General features: G+C 35.3%; 1 protein-coding gene across 3 annotated transcripts; it reads left to right on the top strand.

Annotated features, from left to right (window-relative positions):
• Positions 1 to 287: 287 nt before the first annotated feature.
• LOC122402885 (thiamin pyrophosphokinase 1-like) lies at positions 288 to 2361 on the top strand. Of its 3 annotated transcripts, XR_006259558.1 has the most exons (7): positions 288 to 438; positions 512 to 678; positions 1005 to 1267; positions 1339 to 1443; positions 1518 to 1680; positions 1771 to 2101; positions 2239 to 2361. XR_006259558.1 is itself a non-coding variant. In XM_043406043.1 (6 exons), exons 2-6 carry the CDS (start codon positions 534 to 536, stop codon positions 1932 to 1934), a joined length of 840 nt encoding a protein of 279 aa, XP_043261978.1. In that variant the 5' UTR covers positions 288 to 438; positions 512 to 533; the 3' UTR covers positions 1935 to 2228. The 3 variants fall into 3 exon arrangements, 1 of the variants encoding a protein (XP_043261978.1); XM_043406043.1 differs by lacking the exon at positions 2239 to 2361 and having other exon boundaries at positions 1771 to 2228; XR_006259559.1 differs by lacking the exon at positions 288 to 438 and having other exon boundaries at positions 551 to 678; positions 1010 to 1267.
• The last annotated feature ends 19054 nt before the right edge of the window (positions 2362 to 21415 follow it).

Genomic DNA, 21415 nt, shown 5'->3' with positions numbered 1-21415 from the left:
ATTTAAGGAATTTACAGGGAAAGAGACAAAAACAAAAAATTTCCTCTTAATCTGCATAAGTATAGCTAGAGAAATACGTAGGGGATTTTTGATAAGTTAATTTCTGTGTGATTGGCGAGCATTTGAAGTAGAAAGTTCAATTTTGTACAAAATATTGAAATTCCCGCCATGAATCTCTTTTTGCGCCAAAAGTACATCTATGGCAGAACGCATGCGCAGAAAGAGATCCGACGAGGGAAAATTCTAGTGCGCATGTCCAAAATTTCCGCGAATCGCCATTACTGTCTCATAATTTGAAGAGTGAACATAACGTCTTCTATTCGTGAAAAACGTTTAATTTAAAATTGTTGAGACGTTAGAAGTGATAGAAAATAGAACCTAGAACTGCTAGAAGATGTGTGTACGAAATTGTAACAAATTCAAAATTTGTTAACAGTGGTAGGAAGATTTGAGTTGCATGCTCGCGGGCTGTGCTTCATAACCTAATTCTTTGAATATTTTTTGTTTCAAGGAAATTCATCGCGAGTCCAATTATGGAACCTGATGCAGACCCAAACGAAACGGTTTGGGATCCCATTAAAATATTCAATCCTTCCACGCACTATGAATATGCTGTAGTTATACTGAATCGCCCTCTTTCATGGAATCGTGATATTTTACTCAATATCTGGGAAAATGGTATGTTTTTCATATCTTAAAGAAAAGATTCAAACTTCTTTTGGACCCAAACTATTTCTTTCAAATAACAATAACAAAATCGGAATATAAAATTAAGTACGTTAATAAATAGAGGATTTAGATACAAAAATTCTGATTCTAGTGCAATAAAAAAGTAAGGTTCATGTTGTAAATTATAAATGCCAGGAAGTCGAGTGCTAATTTGTTAAACATGTATCGAATGAAATTTCTCCTAATATTTTACTAAATACGGTAAACGGTCCATTCGCTAGGAATGTTTCGACGTACCTTATCAGAAATTGTTTAGTGATAGATTTAACATTAAGCTCAGGTCAGGGTCACTGTTGATGGTGGAACGCTTAGGTGGATACATTATTTACAAAAACATGGTATCGACCTATTGAATGAAACATGTAGGAAATATGTGCCAGATTTCATTATCGGCGATTTGGATAGTTGTTCGTCAATAGTTCTTGAACAAATGAAATCCATGGGTTCTGTGGTTGTCGAGACACCTGATCAAAATCATACAGATTATACGAAGGCCTTGATTCAGATAAAAGAATTAGATGAGAAAGCAAACATGAAGGTAATATCGGATGTTTCATGAAATTCTTTTGTCCAAATTACGTACAATAACAGGGACATTGGTATTTGCAGTTAAAGGCAATATATGTATTTGTAAAAACTTCGGGACGATTTGATCATCTCCTTGGGAATATTAATACGCTATATAAGAGCGATCAGTTTATCAAAGATGTACAGGTAATTGTACTAGACATAGTATTGGTGTTGTTTGAAAACGTTTCATTCCACTGCTTGTTTTCCATTTATGTTAGATTATACAAATTGCAAATAATTCGTTAACGTGGCTTTTGAGACCAGGTTCTCACAGTATAAATATTCCTAATCTTTTGGTGCAAAATACTAGTCCGTGTGGACTTTTCCCGGTCGGTGCACCTATTAATTCCATTACAACAACTGGTTTAAAATGGAATTTAAGTATGTTGATTGTTTTAATGTAATCTGTTAAAGATCGTAGAATTGTCTCTGAATAATATTATATAACGATAGAATGTTTCGTTTGTTCAGATAATGCGATTATGCAGTTTGGGGGTTTAGTAAGTTCTTCGAATACTTACGGTAGTTCCAAAGTAACCGTCAATACAGATTCACCAGTGTTATGGACCATGAGTATCAAACCGCTTAAAGAAAGCGCGGACAATTGTGAAGAGCTGACAGTGAATTCTGATTGACGTTATCTTTAATAGGATTTTTAGATAAACTTCCGAAAAGCATGTCCCAATCTGGCTGTAATTTTGCACAAAGTTTCTATACGAGTATATAAAAATATCTGTGGAAAAGTCATGTGCGACCAATCATTCCGGAGATATTGAATTTTGATTGCCAGTTTTCTGTAGAGGTGAGAAGCGAGCAAGTAATACTTACATATCTTGGTCAAAAGTTTATGTCTTAAGGATTAAAATAAACCCAAAAGAGAACTTAGTCTTAATGCAACTGAGAGGGAAACAAAATATAGCAAGTAAATACAATTTACAGGTTCGAATTGGGTTTGTTCGGAGGATCGAGACGACGAAGCGTTTAATTATTGTACATATTGGATTGTTGAGAGGGGTACATTACAGTTTGTAAATTCGCTTATGTCGGAAAAATAAAATGCAGTGTTTCAGTCTTATGATAGATGGAATTATTTCTAACATAGATTTTAATTAGATTTTTCATCATGGAAAACATTAATTCCTTTTTTTCCGACATGGTCATGTAGTGGTCGTTTCCCCTTCCTCTTCAGTCCTGTCTGGGAGGGGGGCACAACCTGGCCCCCCTCAATTGGTGCCCCCCGAGGGTCTTCCCTCGAATTAGTTACTAAATTTTGTTTAGTTTTCAATAAAAGTTACTTTTTATTATTTTAATAGGGGTGAATGGGGAGTCTAAGATATTTTGTATATGTATAGTAATCGAGGGGTCGCTCGAGCGCTTGTGAGAGCGCTAGCCCTCTGGTGGCGAGCATTAGAGACTCCACATTGATACTGATATTAGCTACCACGGAAAAACAGAAATAATAATAATAATAATAATAATGAAAATGACTTTTTTACGTAACTTGACAAAAATTCATCCATAACAATGAAATGTAGTTAATATGATAAAAGTTTAAATCTCGATTTTTTGATTCCATGACTTAGGTCACTTTCATAATAACTGGCTCATATATTCCTGATAAAACTGCATAAAGTTTATCAAATAGTCTGTTAGATAAGAAATGTGCTTTTGTGATTGATACAAGTTTAGTATATCTAGTAAATCAAATGAAAAGATATAGATGAATTATTGATCTATGAGTGTAATTTGAATTAGAAAAAATTAGCATAGAAGCAGTGTCTTAAGGGGCCTTTTTTTTTTTGCATTTTCTTTTAGTAAGAAAATTTATTACATTTTCTGTTTTAGGTTTTACTATCGTCATACATTTTTCGTTGATTTAAACTAATTTTTGTCAACGATAGGAGAATGAATTTCGAGGTTCGTCACCCGTTAGATAAACCTAGAGATATACTGATGCGACAAAGAATTGATACGTTCCTTTCGTAAACGTCTCTCTTTTCTTCCTTCTGTTTCTCCTTTTCGAGCAAGAGTACCGATGGACCGACAATGGAGCACATCTGTAGGTACCACGAAACAATGGCTACCGAGATTGTGGAACCTATTGCGGATAGTATTCCATAATATACCCTGTTGTTTCCGCTCCCTTGGATAGAACTAGCAGCACGCTCGATGAAAATATATGGCCCCCTTTTACAGGTCTATCCAGACCGACACTAACCGTCGCCATTATTTCTCTGTCAATTTGTTCATTTCTCTGCTTTCAACTCCTATTATTTTTTCTAATTTATTCGTTACTATATTCGTTACACTATATTCGTCATTTTCTTATAAATTAAAAAATGGCCACGAAAAAATTCACAGTTTTCAACACTAGAACTACCAAACCACTCAAAATCATTCGTAATTTCTAATAAAATCTGTAAAAAAACTGGACTGAATTTTTGGAAATTTATCGCAATTTTCTATAAGAGAATGAACAAATACTTATTTCCATTGCATTGTATATAATAATAATATTGTATAAATAAACACACTATAATTGTTGGTAGTTCTAGTGTTGAGGGGGCATTCTACCTTGTATGTGTTCTTTTATAAATTTCGTATTTACCATTAATTCCATTTTAATACTAATTATTCAATCTTTAGTGTACATTTATTCTGTGTCCGAAAAGTAGAATTTTTTAACATAAATTAATTAAATAATCTGTAACTGAACAGCCCATAGGTAAATGTGTTTATTAAATGTTTCTTATAGAAAATATTAATAAACTCACTAATTCATGAATGTTCAGCCACGAATTATTGAATTAATTATCTACGAAATTGTTGAATTCGTCAATTGAATTTATTTGTTGCAACATTTAAGGTAGCATTCAGGTGTTTTCTATCTTTTAAACTTGAAGGAACTGGAGAAATAACTTTAGTGCCTACGTTTAGGGTGTTTGTATGGAATTGGTTACGCACAATTGAGTAATTCTAAAAAATCACCCAGTAGATAGTGGAAATGGCTTTCAAGGATAGAGTCACGCAATAAGAGAGCGAGTAGTGGTGGCAACGAATGCTAGTAGTAGTAGTAGTTGGTTTGATGCCAATGAACGAGTAGGTTGGCATAGGTTGGGGTAGGTATTCCGTTTGTATAATGTACCTACTCACTCGTATCGGACTGTCTCTGTGATACGAACGCAGCCTCGGGCTTATTATATATCTCAATCTCTGAATACTACCGACTCTGTCGAAATTATGATTACCCGTCACTCTAGAGTTTCGGAGAAAACGAATGCCTCACTGTTTCCTTTACCCCCCCTCCTCAATCTTTTCTCTTTTGCACCTTTCTGTTTCCCGTACATCTGTTGTCCCATCGTTCTCATAATTCAACTATCCTTTCAACTTTAAACAAATTATAGTGGATGAAAACTACTAAGGTTTGCTTCTTTCATTCTTCCCTGAAAAATGGAGGCAAATTCTTAAAAATTTACTGCACTATACAGATGACTATTCACGTTGAATTCATATAAATTTGTTTTGCTTAGAATCTCCTTTACTTGTGTTTACTAACACTTGCTTTTATGTTCCTTTTTTATCCAATCCCCTAAAGAATGTTAATTTATTCGATTGTGTATACTTGCATGCTCTCTGCAGATTCAGTTTCTATTTTCCTACTAATGTCCACGTATCTACTATATTTTAGTAAGTATGTCAAAAGTTTGAACTTGTTTAAATAATTAAATTAATATAATAAAACGTGTATCAAAGTATAAGAAACGTAAATAAATAATATTTGAATCTGAATCTCAATTGCTCAAAAATTTCGAAATATAGAATTTAAACAAGTTCAACAAGCTTGACATTATTAGAAAAATATAACATAGAAGTTGCGAAGAGGGGGGCGAAGTATGTGAAAGTATATTTTTGAGGCCCCCTTTTACCCGAATTTAAAATCGGTTTATACTGTATTTATACCACGTTTGTATCAATTGCATACAAGTGCATAGTTAAAAGTGTTTAAAATGTAATATAAATTTAATAATAAATACTTTTGTAACTATGAAGGGAAGGCAAGAAGAGTAACTCTTGTCGTCCCTGAATTTATGGACACATGTATCTACCACTGGGTTGCTATACTCGAGTTTAGTTTCAATCTGTTTCAGAATAGTCACTATGAGATTCATAAAGGAGAAGGAAATTGAAAGAATCGACAAAAGATCCATTTGTCCAAAAATGTTGATACCGCTATGCAATAAGAAATGTAACGTGCACGTATTTCTAGCAAACCACATTTTTGTTAACGAAAAGGAAGATTGAAAACCTTATAAAAAATTCATTCTTCGAGGATGACGAATCTCCGCGTCGATAAGCGTTGAGGATGAGAAACAAAAGGCATTGTGTTCGTTTCATCCGCTCGAGCGGTCTACCAAAGAGAAACGAGAAGGTGCTGGTATCGTAGCGGTAGTGAAAATCGAGGAACGATATTCATCGGTAGCTACGAACGAAGTCTTCCTCGGTTGAAAGTCGACCGATGGAAAATCGTGAAAATGATATGCTGGACAATGGGTATTGTTCGAACCGATCGCCACGTCTGGCCTCCCACCATCGTTCCTTTTCGTCTCTGGTTACTCGAATCGGTAGCTGCGTCGAGAAAACTCGGATTCCGCGAATCGTTCTTCTAGAAAACGAGTGTCCAGAATTTACCTTATACCTTCTTACCCTCTGCACCGTCTTTCCCTTCCATTCGTTGGTCTAATTGAAATTATTGTCGCGTAGAACATACTCTTAATGATTAGTCAAACCTTAAGATAGGCCAAAAATATGCATGATATGTAGCTTGATAGTATAATGTAATTGGTAACTGTAAATCACTGAAAATTTGTGTTGTTTCTTCCATAACTTCTTGTCATATTTGTTCTACTTGCAATTGGACTGACGAGGATAGGATTAGTAATTTAATTAGGGAGAAAAATTAGTAGAAGTTGGGGTCCTCCTTCCTGATTCGACACAGGTGCTCACCAAAGCAACCATACCTGGCGAGTACCTGTGTCATCTTGAGGGACAGCCTACCTGGTCTGTCCTGCCAATGTAGGGGCCTCATGGGGGCCCAGTCTCTGAAAGAACATGGCCTCCATCTTCTATGGTGCCTCCTCCAGGCCCAACCTGCGGATTTCGATGGAGGGGGCACCCCAGTTGGTGCCCTGTGGGTCTTCCAGGCATATCCACGCACAGTGGACATATTGGGGACGCAATGGGACACTGTTTGATGCAGTTGATCAAAGGAGCTTGATCCACAGCGTCAAATTGCTCTTTTTTAATCAAATAAACAGTCTGCCTTGTGGAAATATGATTCGTTAAGCTATCAATGATCATTTCTTCTAAAACTGTTGCCTCGTTTCATGCTAAGTATGTAATAATACATTTGAGATTGTAATTGATGGCTAGAAATAAATCATCCAAATATTTCTCTCCACTTATATATAAATAAACTCCTTTTATACATCGTAATACGTATGGTAGATATCTTCATCCAATCTCTACTATACTTATTGTCAAATTAGTAGTAAATACTCCACGAAGTAAGAATGTAAGAATAACATTTATCAACAAAAGCTATCATGTATAGGATAGAAACAGAAATGTAAACAAAATGTCATCCACGTTAATTTAATATCGTAAATGAATTTGTAGTGACTTTTAATCGATCGAAATTAATTGCAAGGGTTTTTGTTTTTATCCGTCGTATAAAAGAATGAGCGAGAACAGAATTTGAATGGTAATTTCCTCATGTAATCTATGACCTATTGTAGGAAAGATAGAGGGGTTGGTGGTGGAGGGTAAACAATTGAGAAGGGAGTCATTGACATGGGGTCTGTTGAAAACTCAGGGGAACAGTTGGGCTTCCATTAAAATCACCTTTCATGAAAACTAATCGCGTAGGCTACACATGCTCCGCTGACTTACAGGGTGCGTGAGTACATCAGTGTTTTGTGCTTTGTTGTTTCGGACTTTCAAACCGTAATCGAGAAACTGATGCGCCATGCTTGCTTGTTCCACGAGTCCCTATATTTAGTCTAATTTACGTAGTTGTCTTCTACAAATTTTCCAATGCATTGTTCTAGAAAATGAACACAATATCTTCGATACAAATAAACACACTATAATCGTCAATAGTTCTAATGTTAAAGTAATTATGTAGTACAAAATACATAAGTAGAGAATGTAAAAACAGATATGTTTGCTTGGAGAATTTAGTATTTAACTGTTCTTCAGTTAATAATAGATGATCGAAGAAAAGTCTCAAAAGGGTTCTACAAGCGGAACTTTGAACGTTAATAACTTTTTAACGAAGCCTCAATCAACAATTTGTTATTCTTGATTTTCGTCTTATTTTGGTCCCCAGAATCTCCCACCAAAATTTTTATTTAGAGTTTCGACTCATTTCCAAGTAATAATATTTGTTCAGCGAATAAGGGGGTGAAATGTGCCCTTGAACCAAATGTGACATACGATGGATCCATCGATAGAGCATCAAGAAAAAACTTTCTGTGCCAAATTTGAACCCTCTATCTTGTTTGGAAGGGTAGTTATTGAGAAAATTCGGATTTCTGCCTATTTCCCCTATTTAATCGAGTAGAAAAATTATGAAAAAAATCTGGTGCATTGTGGTTATTGAGATACGTGTTTGAGAATTTTCTCCGATTTTTCGATTCCAAATCCTAGGTGTGAAAAATTGAAAACGCAAAAAAAACACAGAAAAATACGGATTTCGTATTGAAGCTTTCGAGACACTAGATTTCTATAATTACTGTAAATGCGTATTGTCATTGGTTATCTCCCTGAATTTTTTCAGATTTTTTCGTAGGGTGCGCCGTAGTAGGAAAAATGAAAAACCGATTTTTTCGACGTTTTTCGCGTGAAAAAGCATCTTATACTTTGAATTTTTGTATTCTCTTTAATAGATAACTATATTGTATGGTTTTAAACATTTCTATGTTGAGCAGAACATTGTATACAAGAAGAAAAGTAAAAATAAGTCACGAAAAAGAAAGTGCTATGCGCGATATATTTATTTGAATTTTTTTTTCGAAACTGTGTAGGATTTCGGGGGTATGTCTATTCACCAAAAACAATTGTAATTGGCCCCCTTAGCTAGAAATAATTTTTTCAGAACGATTTGAAATTTTTTTTTCGTCGAAAAATTTAGACACCTACCCCCTGGGTTGATTTTTCTTAAAAAATTGTTTTTCATTTTTAATACATTTATTTCACGCTCTACAGAAAAAATGTCTAATACTTTTTTATAGGCACCGATGAGCTCTACTTTAGAAAAAATTTTCATTGAAATATGTTCACTATTGTAGGAGTTATGGCCGTTTGAAAATTGGACCATTTTTATGGGGTTTTTCTAACTTTACGGGATTAAGGAACAACTTTTTCACTATTGTTATAATGCCTACATATTCTTCACCAAAATACGCGTTATTTGCCGCTTCAAACATTAAAATCCTTCGATACGTTCAGAAGTTATGACATTTTAAAGATTCGCATGACGCCTCACATTAGATTTTCGGTAAAGAATTATTTTCTCGAAAGCGCGTAGGATTTCGGGGATATGTCTATTCACTTAAAATGCTTGCAATCGATCCTTGTAACTAAATATAATTTTTTTAGTATGATTGGAAATTGTTTAATTTCGTCCAAAAAATTAATTTTTTTTACTTGTAAAATGTTTTCTTGTTTCGTCGTGTTCTTACGTTTTCGTGTGCTGGGATATTTGTATCGAATGTAATCTATCGCGAATGAGCGAATAACATCGCTTTCAGATTGAAAATCTATTCAGTGGCTTATATTAAAAAGTCAAAGATGCGAAGTACAGTAGGGCGATGTAATCACCGAGCCGCAACGAATCATTATTTCCACCTCAATTAATATTTTAATCAAGCCTCTCTACATTGTGTTGTTCCATTTACGGTCTCGTTAACGTTCATTTAAACACCGTCTCAGAGCGCGCTATCTGTTATCATTTACACATTGCTAAGAATGGTTCCTTTGTGCGAATCTATTTGATCGTTTGGTACATGGTAGATATAAAATTAGTGTAAAATTTGGGGCGAGAAAAGTGCTTGGTACTATACACCTCCAAACGAATTACAATGATCGAGAAAAGATGTTACAGAGTATCAAAATAACAAACTCGATGTATCATTTCATAAAAATGGATAGAAATATTACCAGCGAAACTAATTGAAAAATGCATGTTTCAACAAGATAAGAGAATATATAAGTTTATGCTTATTACAATAGATAAAGTTTTCGAGGAGTGTGGTTGTAGTAACTGATAGAAAAAGTGAATAAGCAGAAGTGCATTCGGCAGCAGTAAGCAGCTGTACTCCTTTCGCGGAAATACATAAAGTAAATTGGCGAATATTGGATGGAACAGGAGGAAGAAGAGAAGAAGATGAAAAGCGTAGCCATTGAAATAATGAGGACAAAGGAAGGAGGAATCCGTTCGGTAGATCGTGGGTAGGTGGATCGGTGGATCAGTGGATCGACGGATCAGTAGATCTGGGGAAACCAGGATAGAAAAGGACGAGTTTCCTGCAATGAACAACCAAATTCGTGTGTTTCGAACTTCTAACCGTGGCCCGAACTTACTCGGAGGCCGAGTAATTAACGATATTTCAGGGGTAATTAAACGCATCCAATCTAGCTGAAGGGTTGGGCTGCTAAAGGCCTTCGGCTTCAGAAGTTCGAAGATGGTACTGCTCGAGGAAACCGCATTTTGTATGCACCCTTTACCCTCCAAGAAACCGCTCTATTACCAGCTTCTCTTCTATCTTACTCTCCTCCTCTTTGTTTTCTCTTTTTTCCCCATTTTCTTTAACTTTCTATCGCACTTTTCCTCCTCTCTGTTCCCTCTATTTCTCACGTATCCACTTATCACTATTAACTCTTTTATTTTTGCTATCTATACCTCTATCACAGTTTCATTTAAATGATTCCATATTATAGGGTGAATCACGTACCATAAACTGATTAAACTGATTATAATAAATTTGTTTACTAACTGCTTTTCTTCCAAAGTTTTCTTCCAAAGTCTTCTATAGTTTTTTTTATAGAGAAACCTATCTTTTAGCAGGCACTAAGACTTATTTGTTTTTCCATCTAAATCTAAATCTAAAACGTTATGGAAAATATTTATTTTAATTCAAGCAATGTTTAAAATGACGTTGAGTAACAAAACATTGAATGAAAAAGCAGTTTGCAAAACATTTAATGTGATCATTTGAAACCGTGGACCAAGATTAACCTTGACAAAATACTTTTTAAAGTATCTCGAAAACGAGGGCCCATTTTGAAGAAACCTAGGGTTTTTTGATAGTAGATATGCATTATAGCTTGTACCTACTATCGTTTTAAAAGCGATTTCCCCTGTCGAAAGCTCCCCTTGTCAGTGCGGGTAAGTTAGTGGACTGCATTACCGACGTTTCTCGATAATCGAGGAAACCTTTGGCGGCAGGCGTATAAATACGAAGTTCTATCGTTTGTAGGGCTCCAAATGTTTATTTGTCACAACGGTGGCCTAACAGGAGCTCTACAACGCTACATTGCATGATGAGCCCTCGATTTGCGCTCAAGATGAGGTTCATAGCAGAGAGAAACAACACACAGCTCTGCTATGACCCTCCCTGACTGCAAATTTGGGGAAAATTGACCTGCTAGTCGACCAAAAGCAGCAACTTTCTCAAAAGTCCTCGACCCCCTTCCAAGAGCACTGTTGCAAGGGTGCTTAGAGAACGACAAAAGAATGGACGCTTCGTTCTAACACTCTAATCATTCTCACTTCATTCTTGACACGATTCTGGCGGTCTCACAGCCTGAGAGTTCTCTGGAGTGCTGGGTAAACTTGGTTCCTCCAAGCAGGGGGCTCCAGGGGGCCCCAAAACTGTCCCCTGCAGTACACCACACACGACCCCCCTCTGCATTATAAGTCTAGGTGCAACTGATCCACTTGTTGCTTAGGTAGGACCCTCCTAAGCTCATCAAGCATGAGAACATATGATAATAGTCTAGTGCTCCCAAATCAGGGTGTTGAAGGCTTTGACGATCGCCTAAATCACCCTACCCCTGAGAGATGGGCCCCCTGAAAGGGGGAACGTACCAACTCGACGCCATCGAGTGTGGACCATCCCCCTCTAAAGCCAAATTTGACTTCCAAAAGGGACCAGATAGTAGGGCCCCAAGATTCTCGAAGATAGCCTCCTTCTGTGAGATAGTTGTGTTCTGAAGTGAGAAAAATAAACAACAAACGAAGAGGCCTTACCCTTATTTTCCAACTACAATTCTGTAAGTACATTCTACTGTCTTAAAATAATCATTACGTTCCTAACAGTTTATTCGAGTGCTTAAAACTTGTTACAGATCGCCGATTGAAGTCGCCGTCGGCAACCAGTTACAAGAGAATATGTGAACGTATGCCTAAATACGTGTGGCCACCAGAAACTCGCTTTGATCCTTGTTGCTCGTCGACTGGTCGCCAACGATCATTAATTATAACTACAAGAGAATAGATTGCTCATCGATGAAGTCGCCAACAAGCCGTAAGAGCCTCAAACAAATTTAATTCAATCTAATGATCGTATTTAAATTTTTGCAGCTCCTAGGAAACGTATTATTTATTTTGTTAGTACGATTGCTATAATATACACCTAACGTTTCGCTATGGGAATCTATACAGTACTACTGAGAATCAGAGTTGGTCAAACTATAATTTGATTACATTTATCACAATAAAACAACGTGTAATCACACTGTAATGGCATTGTAAACACACGATAATTTCCGTCTAATTGCGATGTAATTATCATCGTGAATTGTTAAGTATGTAATAACTAGACTGCGGATGTTCATTAATCCTCAAAAAACTACAGAATGCATTTAATATGCAAAAATATAAGAAATACGTAAGATACGAATTATTATCTCTGCGAAGCTTCCGTTCCATTAATTTTATTAATAAAAATGTGAATTTGCGTAAAGATCCGCAGTCTAGTAATAACTGTCGAATTACCATGTGATTACCACATAATTACAGTGTGTTTGCACGTGATCATAACTCTATTACGGGGGCTTGATAGCGAGATACGCTGATTGGCCGTAGCGCAATAGCGACGCCTGCTCTCACACGCATTGTCATTATTGGCTGAGGTGCTCACAACTACAATTTCATCGCGTGACAAAGGGCGCGAACGAAACCTACAGGGACGGGAGTAGGATAGGGCAAGACTTAGGGACATTGGCGTAACCGTACGCTCAGAACACTATGAATAGAACAGAAATGTATCGTAGTTATGGAGATCCTACTGCTATGTAATGCGACGTTAGAGCAATAAAGCAGCGCGAAGATCTCTCCTTGCCCTTGCTCCGTTTAGTAGGATAGGGCAAGACTTAGGGACATTGGCGTAACCGTACGCTCAGAACACTATGAATAGAACAGAAATGTATCGTAGTTATGGAGATCCTACTGTTATGTAATCTGACGTTAGAGCAATAAGTATAACCATAGTTTGGGGGTGCCTAGTCAACAAGTCATCCTCTCTATGGTACAAGCCAATTACCAGTATTGAACCTCTTTTTATATTCACCTGGTGATGTCTTTAATGCATTAGAAACAGTAACAATAGATCAATGACCTCAAAGTTTGAAAATTGTAATAAGAAACAGCAGAGATTTACACATAGAAATTATCATAACTAGTTCTTACTAGTTGAATAGGAAGTGAAGCATTTAAAATAGCAAATGCATTAAAGATACCTTTAAACTTTTATCCCAAATATTATACAATCCTAAGACCAGAATTTAAAAGCTTCGTCATTTATCAAAATCTTAAATCTTGCAGGTCTAAGTAGAAGTTTGATGCATATTGAAAAAATGAGAGGTTTAATGTGAAGTTAATGAATTTGACGATGAAGTAATGCGCGATATAGAGTGCAGTATTTAACGCACACGAAGACATGGGAGTTGTATTAAGAAAACGAAAAGAGAAACTGAATATTGGTTTGAAACATGCACCAACCGCTAGTGAATGAATGAAACAGAAAGAGCCAGGGAAGGAGAAAGAGGGGATTGGTAGGGGGAGCAAAGGGAGGTCTGGTAATGTGACTAAATGAATCCACTAACGGGGTTGGTTTTGCAGTAATGGAAGGGGTAATTAAAACCACCCTTCTGCGGATGCGGACCGAGCTAGATCTACTCTCCAGGGCCGCAATACCACGATAAACTAAAATTATTCGACAAGTTTCATTCGTTTAACTTCAGTCCTCCATTGTAGATTCGTTTCTAATATACTTTAAACGTTTATTCTTTATCAAATATCATTACGAATGTCTTGTTATTATCAGTATTAAAATTCAAGCTCTTGATCCGAGAATCTACTACTATTAAATGAATTTATAAAGTACTATATGAAGGTTTTCATGCTTAGGAGTGATATTATATATTTATAATATTTTTACCTTAGTTCTATCGAAATAAATTAATACTATCGTTTATTAATACTTCGTTTAGAGAATTTTTAGAGTATCCTTCATTTTAAAGAATTAAAAATAGAAGAAGATTGATTCATTCATATTGGGAACTTCGTCAGAATTTTAAAATCCGCTCTATTATTATTTAGAACAATTACATAATTAACTTGTTTACTACATAATTGTTCAAATCAATATAATTACTTTTTTGATAGTATTTGCATTGAAAATCTTTTAGAAAATAAGAAAATAGTTTCTGTATTTGTGGAAATAAGGGAATATTGTTAGAGACAAACGCTAACGTAACAAGTTTAAGATTAATTAATGAAATAGTTTAAATAACGAAGGAATGTTAGGGATAGCGTGATGTGAAGAAATTCTAGTTGTATTGGCGGCCCTGGAATTCTCGATTCAGTCGTCGAGGGAACTGCGGCAGTGATGCTTTGCAAAATGGAACTGATTAACAAAGATTCAGAAAGGCACACATCCAATTTCCCCATTTTTCGTAAAACCGTCCTCTAATTATCGGTAATTCATTTACCGGGCTTGTACGATCGTATCGACACGCTTACTCGCGTCTCTCGAGACGTTCCACTCTTTGTTACAGCAATCATAATTGTACCGAGTATTCCTCAATGTCTCCTCAGTTTCGATAAACACGGTTCCGCGAGTATTTCTTGCGCTCCATTCTTCCCATAATTAGTTGATATTTTTACTCATTTCAAGTAAAATAAAATGTTTATCGTTTCTTCGAATATCATATCTATTAATAATGTTATTATGAATTTATTCATCATTTTTATTTCGTTAAACGTAACAATTGATTCGTGTGATATATATCCAATATGAATTTATATTGCAACAGTTATTTTTTAAGAACTTTAGATCAATGTGTTAGAAATTAAACAAATGGAAGTAGTGGAAAGAAAAAATAATCTAATTTCAAATGTAATCAACCTAATTTTGTTGAGATGATTATTTCAATATAAAAACATTTTATTTTTAATTTTCTCTGCGTTTTATTGGAACTATAAAACGCAAATATAGAATGTTATTTTGTTACATTTGGAAATAGATAAACTTGTAAATAGATAAACATGTGTATAACGTATAAATTAACAGATTTTATCGCTACTTTCGAGAGCTTCCCATTTCCCTACATTTCAACTAAAAATATCTAACTCGTAAACTAAACTTTGAACAATCATTAATGTATGACTGTAACATTCGGCCAAAATTGAATATTTATCACTTGAAAATATATTACGTACAAAATTTTTACCCTTCAATCTATAAACAGAGTATTGTTATCGAGAAAAGTGTTGAAAATTCAATTTTTTACAGGAAAACAGCGTTGTAGGACCATTTGTTCACGCTTTAACTATTAAAAAACAAAAATATTTCTTGAATTTTTGTCTAGAAAGGAAAATATATTTCCATAAAACTTTGTATTTTAGTTTTATATTCTCCATCTAAAAATCTGATTAATTTCTATGTTAATTAGTTGATCTATTGTTGAATGAAACGCTCTGAATCCACTTTTCTATTAGTTTGTTTTTGATTTTTTGGCTGTTGGAATGATTAGAGCATTCCTCCACTTGTTTAGAAATATTTTCCAATATCAAATTTGAAAATTTCTAATCTGGTTCGAAACTGGAGTTTTTATAATCTCTGAGAACATTTATTAGATCGTCAATGTTGAATTTTTTGGCTGTCCGGAATGATTAGAGCATCCCTCCACTTGTCTATGAATATTTTCCAATATCAAATTTGAAAATTAATTAATCTGGTTCGAAACTGGAGTTTTTATAATTTCTAAGAACATTTATAACATCATCAATGTTGAATTTTTCGTTGATCGCGACAACATCGTCAACTTGAAACGTATTAAATTGTTCAGGGGACTATTTGGATTGATTTCAGATAGATTTTCCATAGTTTGAGTCCCATAAATTTGTAGCAAACGTCTCTGATTTCTTTTGAGGGGAAGGATCTGCTTAGCAAGATTCTTTTCCACTTTTTCCAATCGTTTTTCTTATTATTGTTCAAAGTTGTATGTTCGTATCAACAGGTTCAACAGCCTGCAGCCTCCTCTCATTCTTAAACGAGGTTTATGGCAGGGCAAAAAGCACACAGCTTCACTATGAACCTCCAAATCGAAACCTCAGAGAAGGTTGACCTGCAGCCGACCAAAAACGACAACTTTCAGGAACTCTGTTCTACGACGTTCGATCAAAGGGTGCTCACAAAGGAAGAAACGGTGTCAGAGTCTGTCTAATCAGCAACCAAAAAACGAACACTTGATTTTAGCACAAATCACATCGATTAAACCATTATAAAATTTCGTCATTCGACCAAACACACCGTGGTGTAGTCTTCATTAATTACTGGGGGTAAATGAACAGTTAAAATCAAATCAGTCGCTCACAAAATGATAATTACTCCATCCATTGTTAGTTTATTGTGGACGACGATAGATTTTCATTGGATTTATCGGGCACCGTGCGCCGCAACAGGTTCGTCCGTACGTGACTCCATTCTGGAGGCTCCCTGGTTTCGCATTAGGTTCGTTCTTGCACCTTCTAACAAACTGATTACTATATATTATTCCAGATTTGTCGACAAGTGAATAGAAGCATGTTTGAGGATATTAGAAACCTAGAAAAAGAAGCAGTGCAAGCTGAAAACGATCGAGAAGATCACATCTTGCACATCGACCACTGTTGCAACGTCTTAGAAGCTTGAAGACCATAAAAATTTAGGCCCAGAGCATGGGGAAACCCCTATAGGTAACGATAGATGATTATATACACGAATGTTACTATAACAATGTGGGGAAAACACAGATTTTTAGTTATATGATTGAATTTGATGTACTCATGGATAAAAATTCCAATAAGATAATAATGGAGAGTGTGTGTAAAAAAAGAAATAGGGTATATTTTTCTTTATTTGACATTGGTGAGCTCAAGCTGGCAAAAACATTGTTCGAAGGTACGAATAGCGACTAACTTTTCTCTAGAGAGTTTCTCAACGAATACAAGCTCAGTCTAGGGAACCGGGGGGGGGGGGGCGTAATCAATGAATGGACCAGGCGGACAATCCTTCTGTTACAAAAGCCTGACATTTTTCGGCGTTTCAGTGTCATTACCATAATAATGCGAATAAAAGGGAATTCTCGGAGTCCAGACTAGTCTCCTTCACTTCCCGCTCGTTCAACTCCAGCCCCGGGAAAGGATGGAACTAATGAATAGATTTTTTCTAGCTGAGGTATGCAGCGATGAAAAAATAACTTGCTTCTTTCCCTAATATTTACGTTTATTCGTTCTATTATAGCGTGTATATTGCATATATTATACATTACCATAATATATATTGAATTTGGTGCAATATTACATGCTCATTGTATCATAATTATAAAGCCCAATATAGCTATAAAAAATTGATTAAAGTGTAGTGTATATCTTATGCATACACATGGGTTTTAGTTCAAATAAATGACAATGTGTATTTTCTAAATTAATCAGATTTAGAAACACGTGGTACCTCCATTTTTAGTATAAGAGATATAGAAAGTATTCTCCAGTGATTATTAATACACCAAACAGATGGAATTGTATACTTTATGCGGGTTTCTGAAGTAAAATCACTTACTATTTCGTTAAAAGTCTTCCAGTGAGCTAAACTTGACGATTATGTACATCATAAAGTAATAACTTATTTATTTCCTCGATAACGATATTTTCTCCACTGAGAAATTATAATTTCTAATTTAATTCAAAGAATAACGCCAGTTTTTTGTGATTCTTCCATGAAATCTGATTAAAAATCGTTCTTTCCTTGTGGATCAGGTGATAATACGTGATCAATGTACTTAGAGTACAGCGATCAATGTATCAATGTCATGTTCCACCATTTTTTCTACCATAGTCGCTCCGTCGTTACAATGGCGACGATGGTCGCTCTCGCGCCTCAGAAAACAATAGAAAAGACGAGAAAATTATGATCGAAATTTAATTTCTATGCAAGATAATACAACAATTCAAAGATACCTACTTTTTTAACCCCTTAACGTTCATGCTCGAGTCTGACTGCTTTCAAAAACAATATTTGTTTAATCCAACGGTTTAAGGGATGAAAATATTTGGCTTCCTTCAAATTATACGTTAGATACAACATTGTAATTAACAAAAACCGTATTTTTAGAAACAAATCCAATAAAGAAACCTGATCATTGTTGGTTAACCCGAAAAATATGAGCGTTAAGGGGTTAAACTGGTCTATACGTTCCCCTGATGTCGATCAAATACAAAAGTAGGACAAATATTCTGTAATAATCAACAATTCTCTAACATTCAAGCATTAAAACTTTCGATTAATGATACAAAAAGATAAAAAGTATTATTTCCAATATGCAAAACCCAATTTTCAATATGGTATAATAAAATGAGTCTTTCTAACAGTTAATATATTCATGAAACACTTGCAAAACAGTATTTTCGTTACTTAAATTATTAAGTACCATTTAGCATAGTAAAGTAGTACAATAAACACTAAACAAATGCATTAAATTTTTAAAAATCGATGCATTTATGCTAGTAGATAAAATCAAACACTTTCGAGACATCTATAAAGCTTTTAAGATTTCGTTCCAACTAAAGACAGCAGAATATCGACTTAATGAGTAGAAATGATGTGATTAATTGATAAAGTGGTGACAACGGAAGTAGAAAAGATGAAGAAGGGGGGTGGTGAGGGGGCCCCCAGGCGGTGGTAAAGGGTGTACAAGAGTGGGAGGAGTAAGAAAAGGAAAGTGGGAGGAGGAGGGGTAGTTATGGAAAGGTAGAAACGCAATGCAATTCGTAGTTTTCATTGTCACGCGACAGAGCTACCGTAATTCTGGGGTGGAAACGTGGCTTAGGGAGGGTAGTGGTTGGCGAACGAATCACAGTAGCGAGGGGAATGGAGGTGTACCCGTTGTACAAGCGGTCGGTGGAATGAGAAAACATTAATCTAGGCATGTTTTGCAATCTCACCACCACCACCACCACCTCTCTCCCGCTCGCTCCCTCCCCCCCCTCCTCCTCCTGTCTACCCAACATATAATGGAACACTGTTATTGCTACGTTATGGCGTGCGCACAATGTTCGTTTCGACGTCAACCCCTTTCCACGTTTCTGTCTCCTCTTCCTCTTCCCCTATCTTTCACAACTAAAGATATATACTTACGTGTTTACTCTCTATATTTATATATATCTTCCTCCTTTAAAGGTTTACAGTTTTCCATATTTATATACATTTATGCATATTATACTTTTCGTTTACGCATTACGCTCTCGCACCTCCCTAGTTTTCTTATATCCACACTAAATACATGCATGTAAGGTCTAGTGATTGTGAAAATGGTCCAAGTTATAATTTTAGATTCATTTTACTATGTTAGAACTTAGAAAATTAAATTAAGAACAAAGTTGACCATTATGGAATTAAAAAGAACAAATCTATAACTATTTTTCAATTCTGTAATCACTATATCTTCCTTTCAAAATTACTTCAACGTTTTTAAAACAAAATTTGATCTTAATTTCAACATTTTACCTACCTTTAATTCCGTTTTCGTTTACAGGTGAATTTTTGGATATATCACCAATTTAAAAAATGGTTCAAGTCGTTCAAGATATCGAGAAACATATTTTCGTGAAAACGAATATGTAATAGAGAATTATTTGTTACGATGGCGAAATATTTTTTAATCAATCCGAGCACAAAAGACTAAATATTTCGAAACAAAGAAAACACGGCTAAAGCCACTTTCATAATCATCGGCACATATTCATGGGTGAGAAATACAGCAGGCAAAATTAATGCATCGAGGGCAACAAAACAATTTCTGATTTCTCATTTTTAATGTCAAAACATTATCCAATAAGAAAGTTATTTTAATATCTCAATAACTATTAATTCAATAATATACATAGAACAATATTTGCATACGTAAAATATGATGCTTTATCTTTTTTATTTAAAATTATGCAACATTTGTTTGTCACGATACAAGATTCATCCTTTATACTGAAATATTGTTATATTACTCGATTTATCAACCAAACAAAATTAAAAATCTGTTGTTTATTAATTGATTTTAGTGATTTAAGTTAGAGAAATTGTCCAACCATTTTTAATTGTCCAACATTGAAATGAGAGAAAAGTAGAAGAGTTAAATCAGCCCCCGATGTATATTTTCTCTTCTGTTGTACAACAATGACTGTTTTTTCTTCGCAGTATATGATAACGATGACGAAAGAAGCACCTCTTCGCGTCCTTTCTTCTCCACGTCCTTCTCGTCCTATTCTTCTTTTCTTCTTCTGCATTTCTAATGCAAAATGAGAGAGAAACAGAAGGACGGAGAATAGGAGGTGTCCATGCGTGGATTTTCGCATTGACACTCCCGTGGATGCATCTCGGAATCGCCTCGATGACGTTAAAAAGAGACTCGATAAACGAGCCGGCATTGTCGTCTCACAAAGAAAAAGCCCTGTCTTTTTTCCCTCGTCAGTTTTTTTTTATCAGCTGCTCCGTCATAAAACTGTACTTGATGAAAATGGCTTCCTTTAGGCGGATTTTTAAAACTCAGTGATTTTCTCAATCGCCAGAATTTACATTAGCAAATAAGCAATTTTAAAAATGCCTCCATTACAAGGAGAAGTTTCAAATATACCGATAAAGTACTTTGATGAATGTTCAAAGCAGTAATTTGTGTAAAGAAAAACTGTTACAATGAAATCTAACTGTGAAAAACGGTTCGTTTAATGGCTCGTTTGGATGTCGGAGAGTCGTGATCCTAGAAGCGACACTGTTTGGACAGTAAGAGGCTGAAGACCTCGAGGATTCTGTGTGGCGAAAAATCCATTTGGCAGTTTGTACCCTTAAGAGTATCGTTTTCCATCCCATTTGAGCGTGCTTCGAGTACCTCGCTATATTCCGCCCAGCAAGTATAAATGGGGTCGTTTTTTCTCATCGAGAGATAGCTTTGAAATCATACCGGCGCCATTGTCTTTATGAGTACAATTATATCCGCGATTTTACTTTCCTTCTTCTCCATTTCTTACCTTCTCATTGTTACTTCTATCGGTTAGAATCGATGCTTGTCTCCTTTCTCAGTTTTTAACGTTAATCTTGTGGGCTAATCAATGTGGTTAATAGGATAACTAATCACTAATCATGTAATTTAGAAATTGCTGTTATAGGAAGATGGAAAGAACGATTTAGTCCAGAAGCTTTGCCAATTAGAATATTTTCCTTTATATAATTTAGATGTTCTTTTACACAATCCAACAATTACACCTCTTCTATCAATTAATTTACGTTGAATTTGATTAATATCTTCTTGCACGTCGATCTAATGATATATTTTAATAAGTAAAGAAAGACTTTTGGGTATCTTCGATATGGGCTCAATAACGAAAGTGAATTAGAGAATATAATATTATGAAATTGGCGTTTTGTATTATTTACGGGAACAAAAGGATTTCTTGGCAATGATAGTGGAAGAGAAGGGGCAGCGGGATGGCAGGGGACTAACCGAGGGACAAAAGCGGAGA

The sequence above is a fragment of the Colletes gigas genome, unplaced genomic scaffold (assembly GCF_013123115.1).
Source record: "Colletes gigas isolate AHSC1104 unplaced genomic scaffold, ASM1312311v1 Colletes_gigas_Sc00041, whole genome shotgun sequence".
NCBI lineage: Eukaryota > Metazoa > Arthropoda > Insecta > Hymenoptera > Colletidae > Colletes > Colletes gigas.
This window is presented reverse-complemented; position numbering and strand designations above follow the sequence as displayed.

Coding starts and splice junctions, on each gene's coding strand:
- LOC122402885 (XM_043406043.1), top strand. CDS start 534: ATGGAACCTGATGCAGACCCAAACGAAACGGTTTGGGATCCCATTAAA. Junction 1,444..1,517: donor AGTTTATCAAAGATGTACAG/GTAATTGTACTA, acceptor CATTTATGTTAG/ATTATACAAATTGCAAATAA. Junction 1,681..1,770: donor TGGTTTAAAATGGAATTTAA/GTATGTTGATTG, acceptor TCGTTTGTTCAG/ATAATGCGATTATGCAGTTT.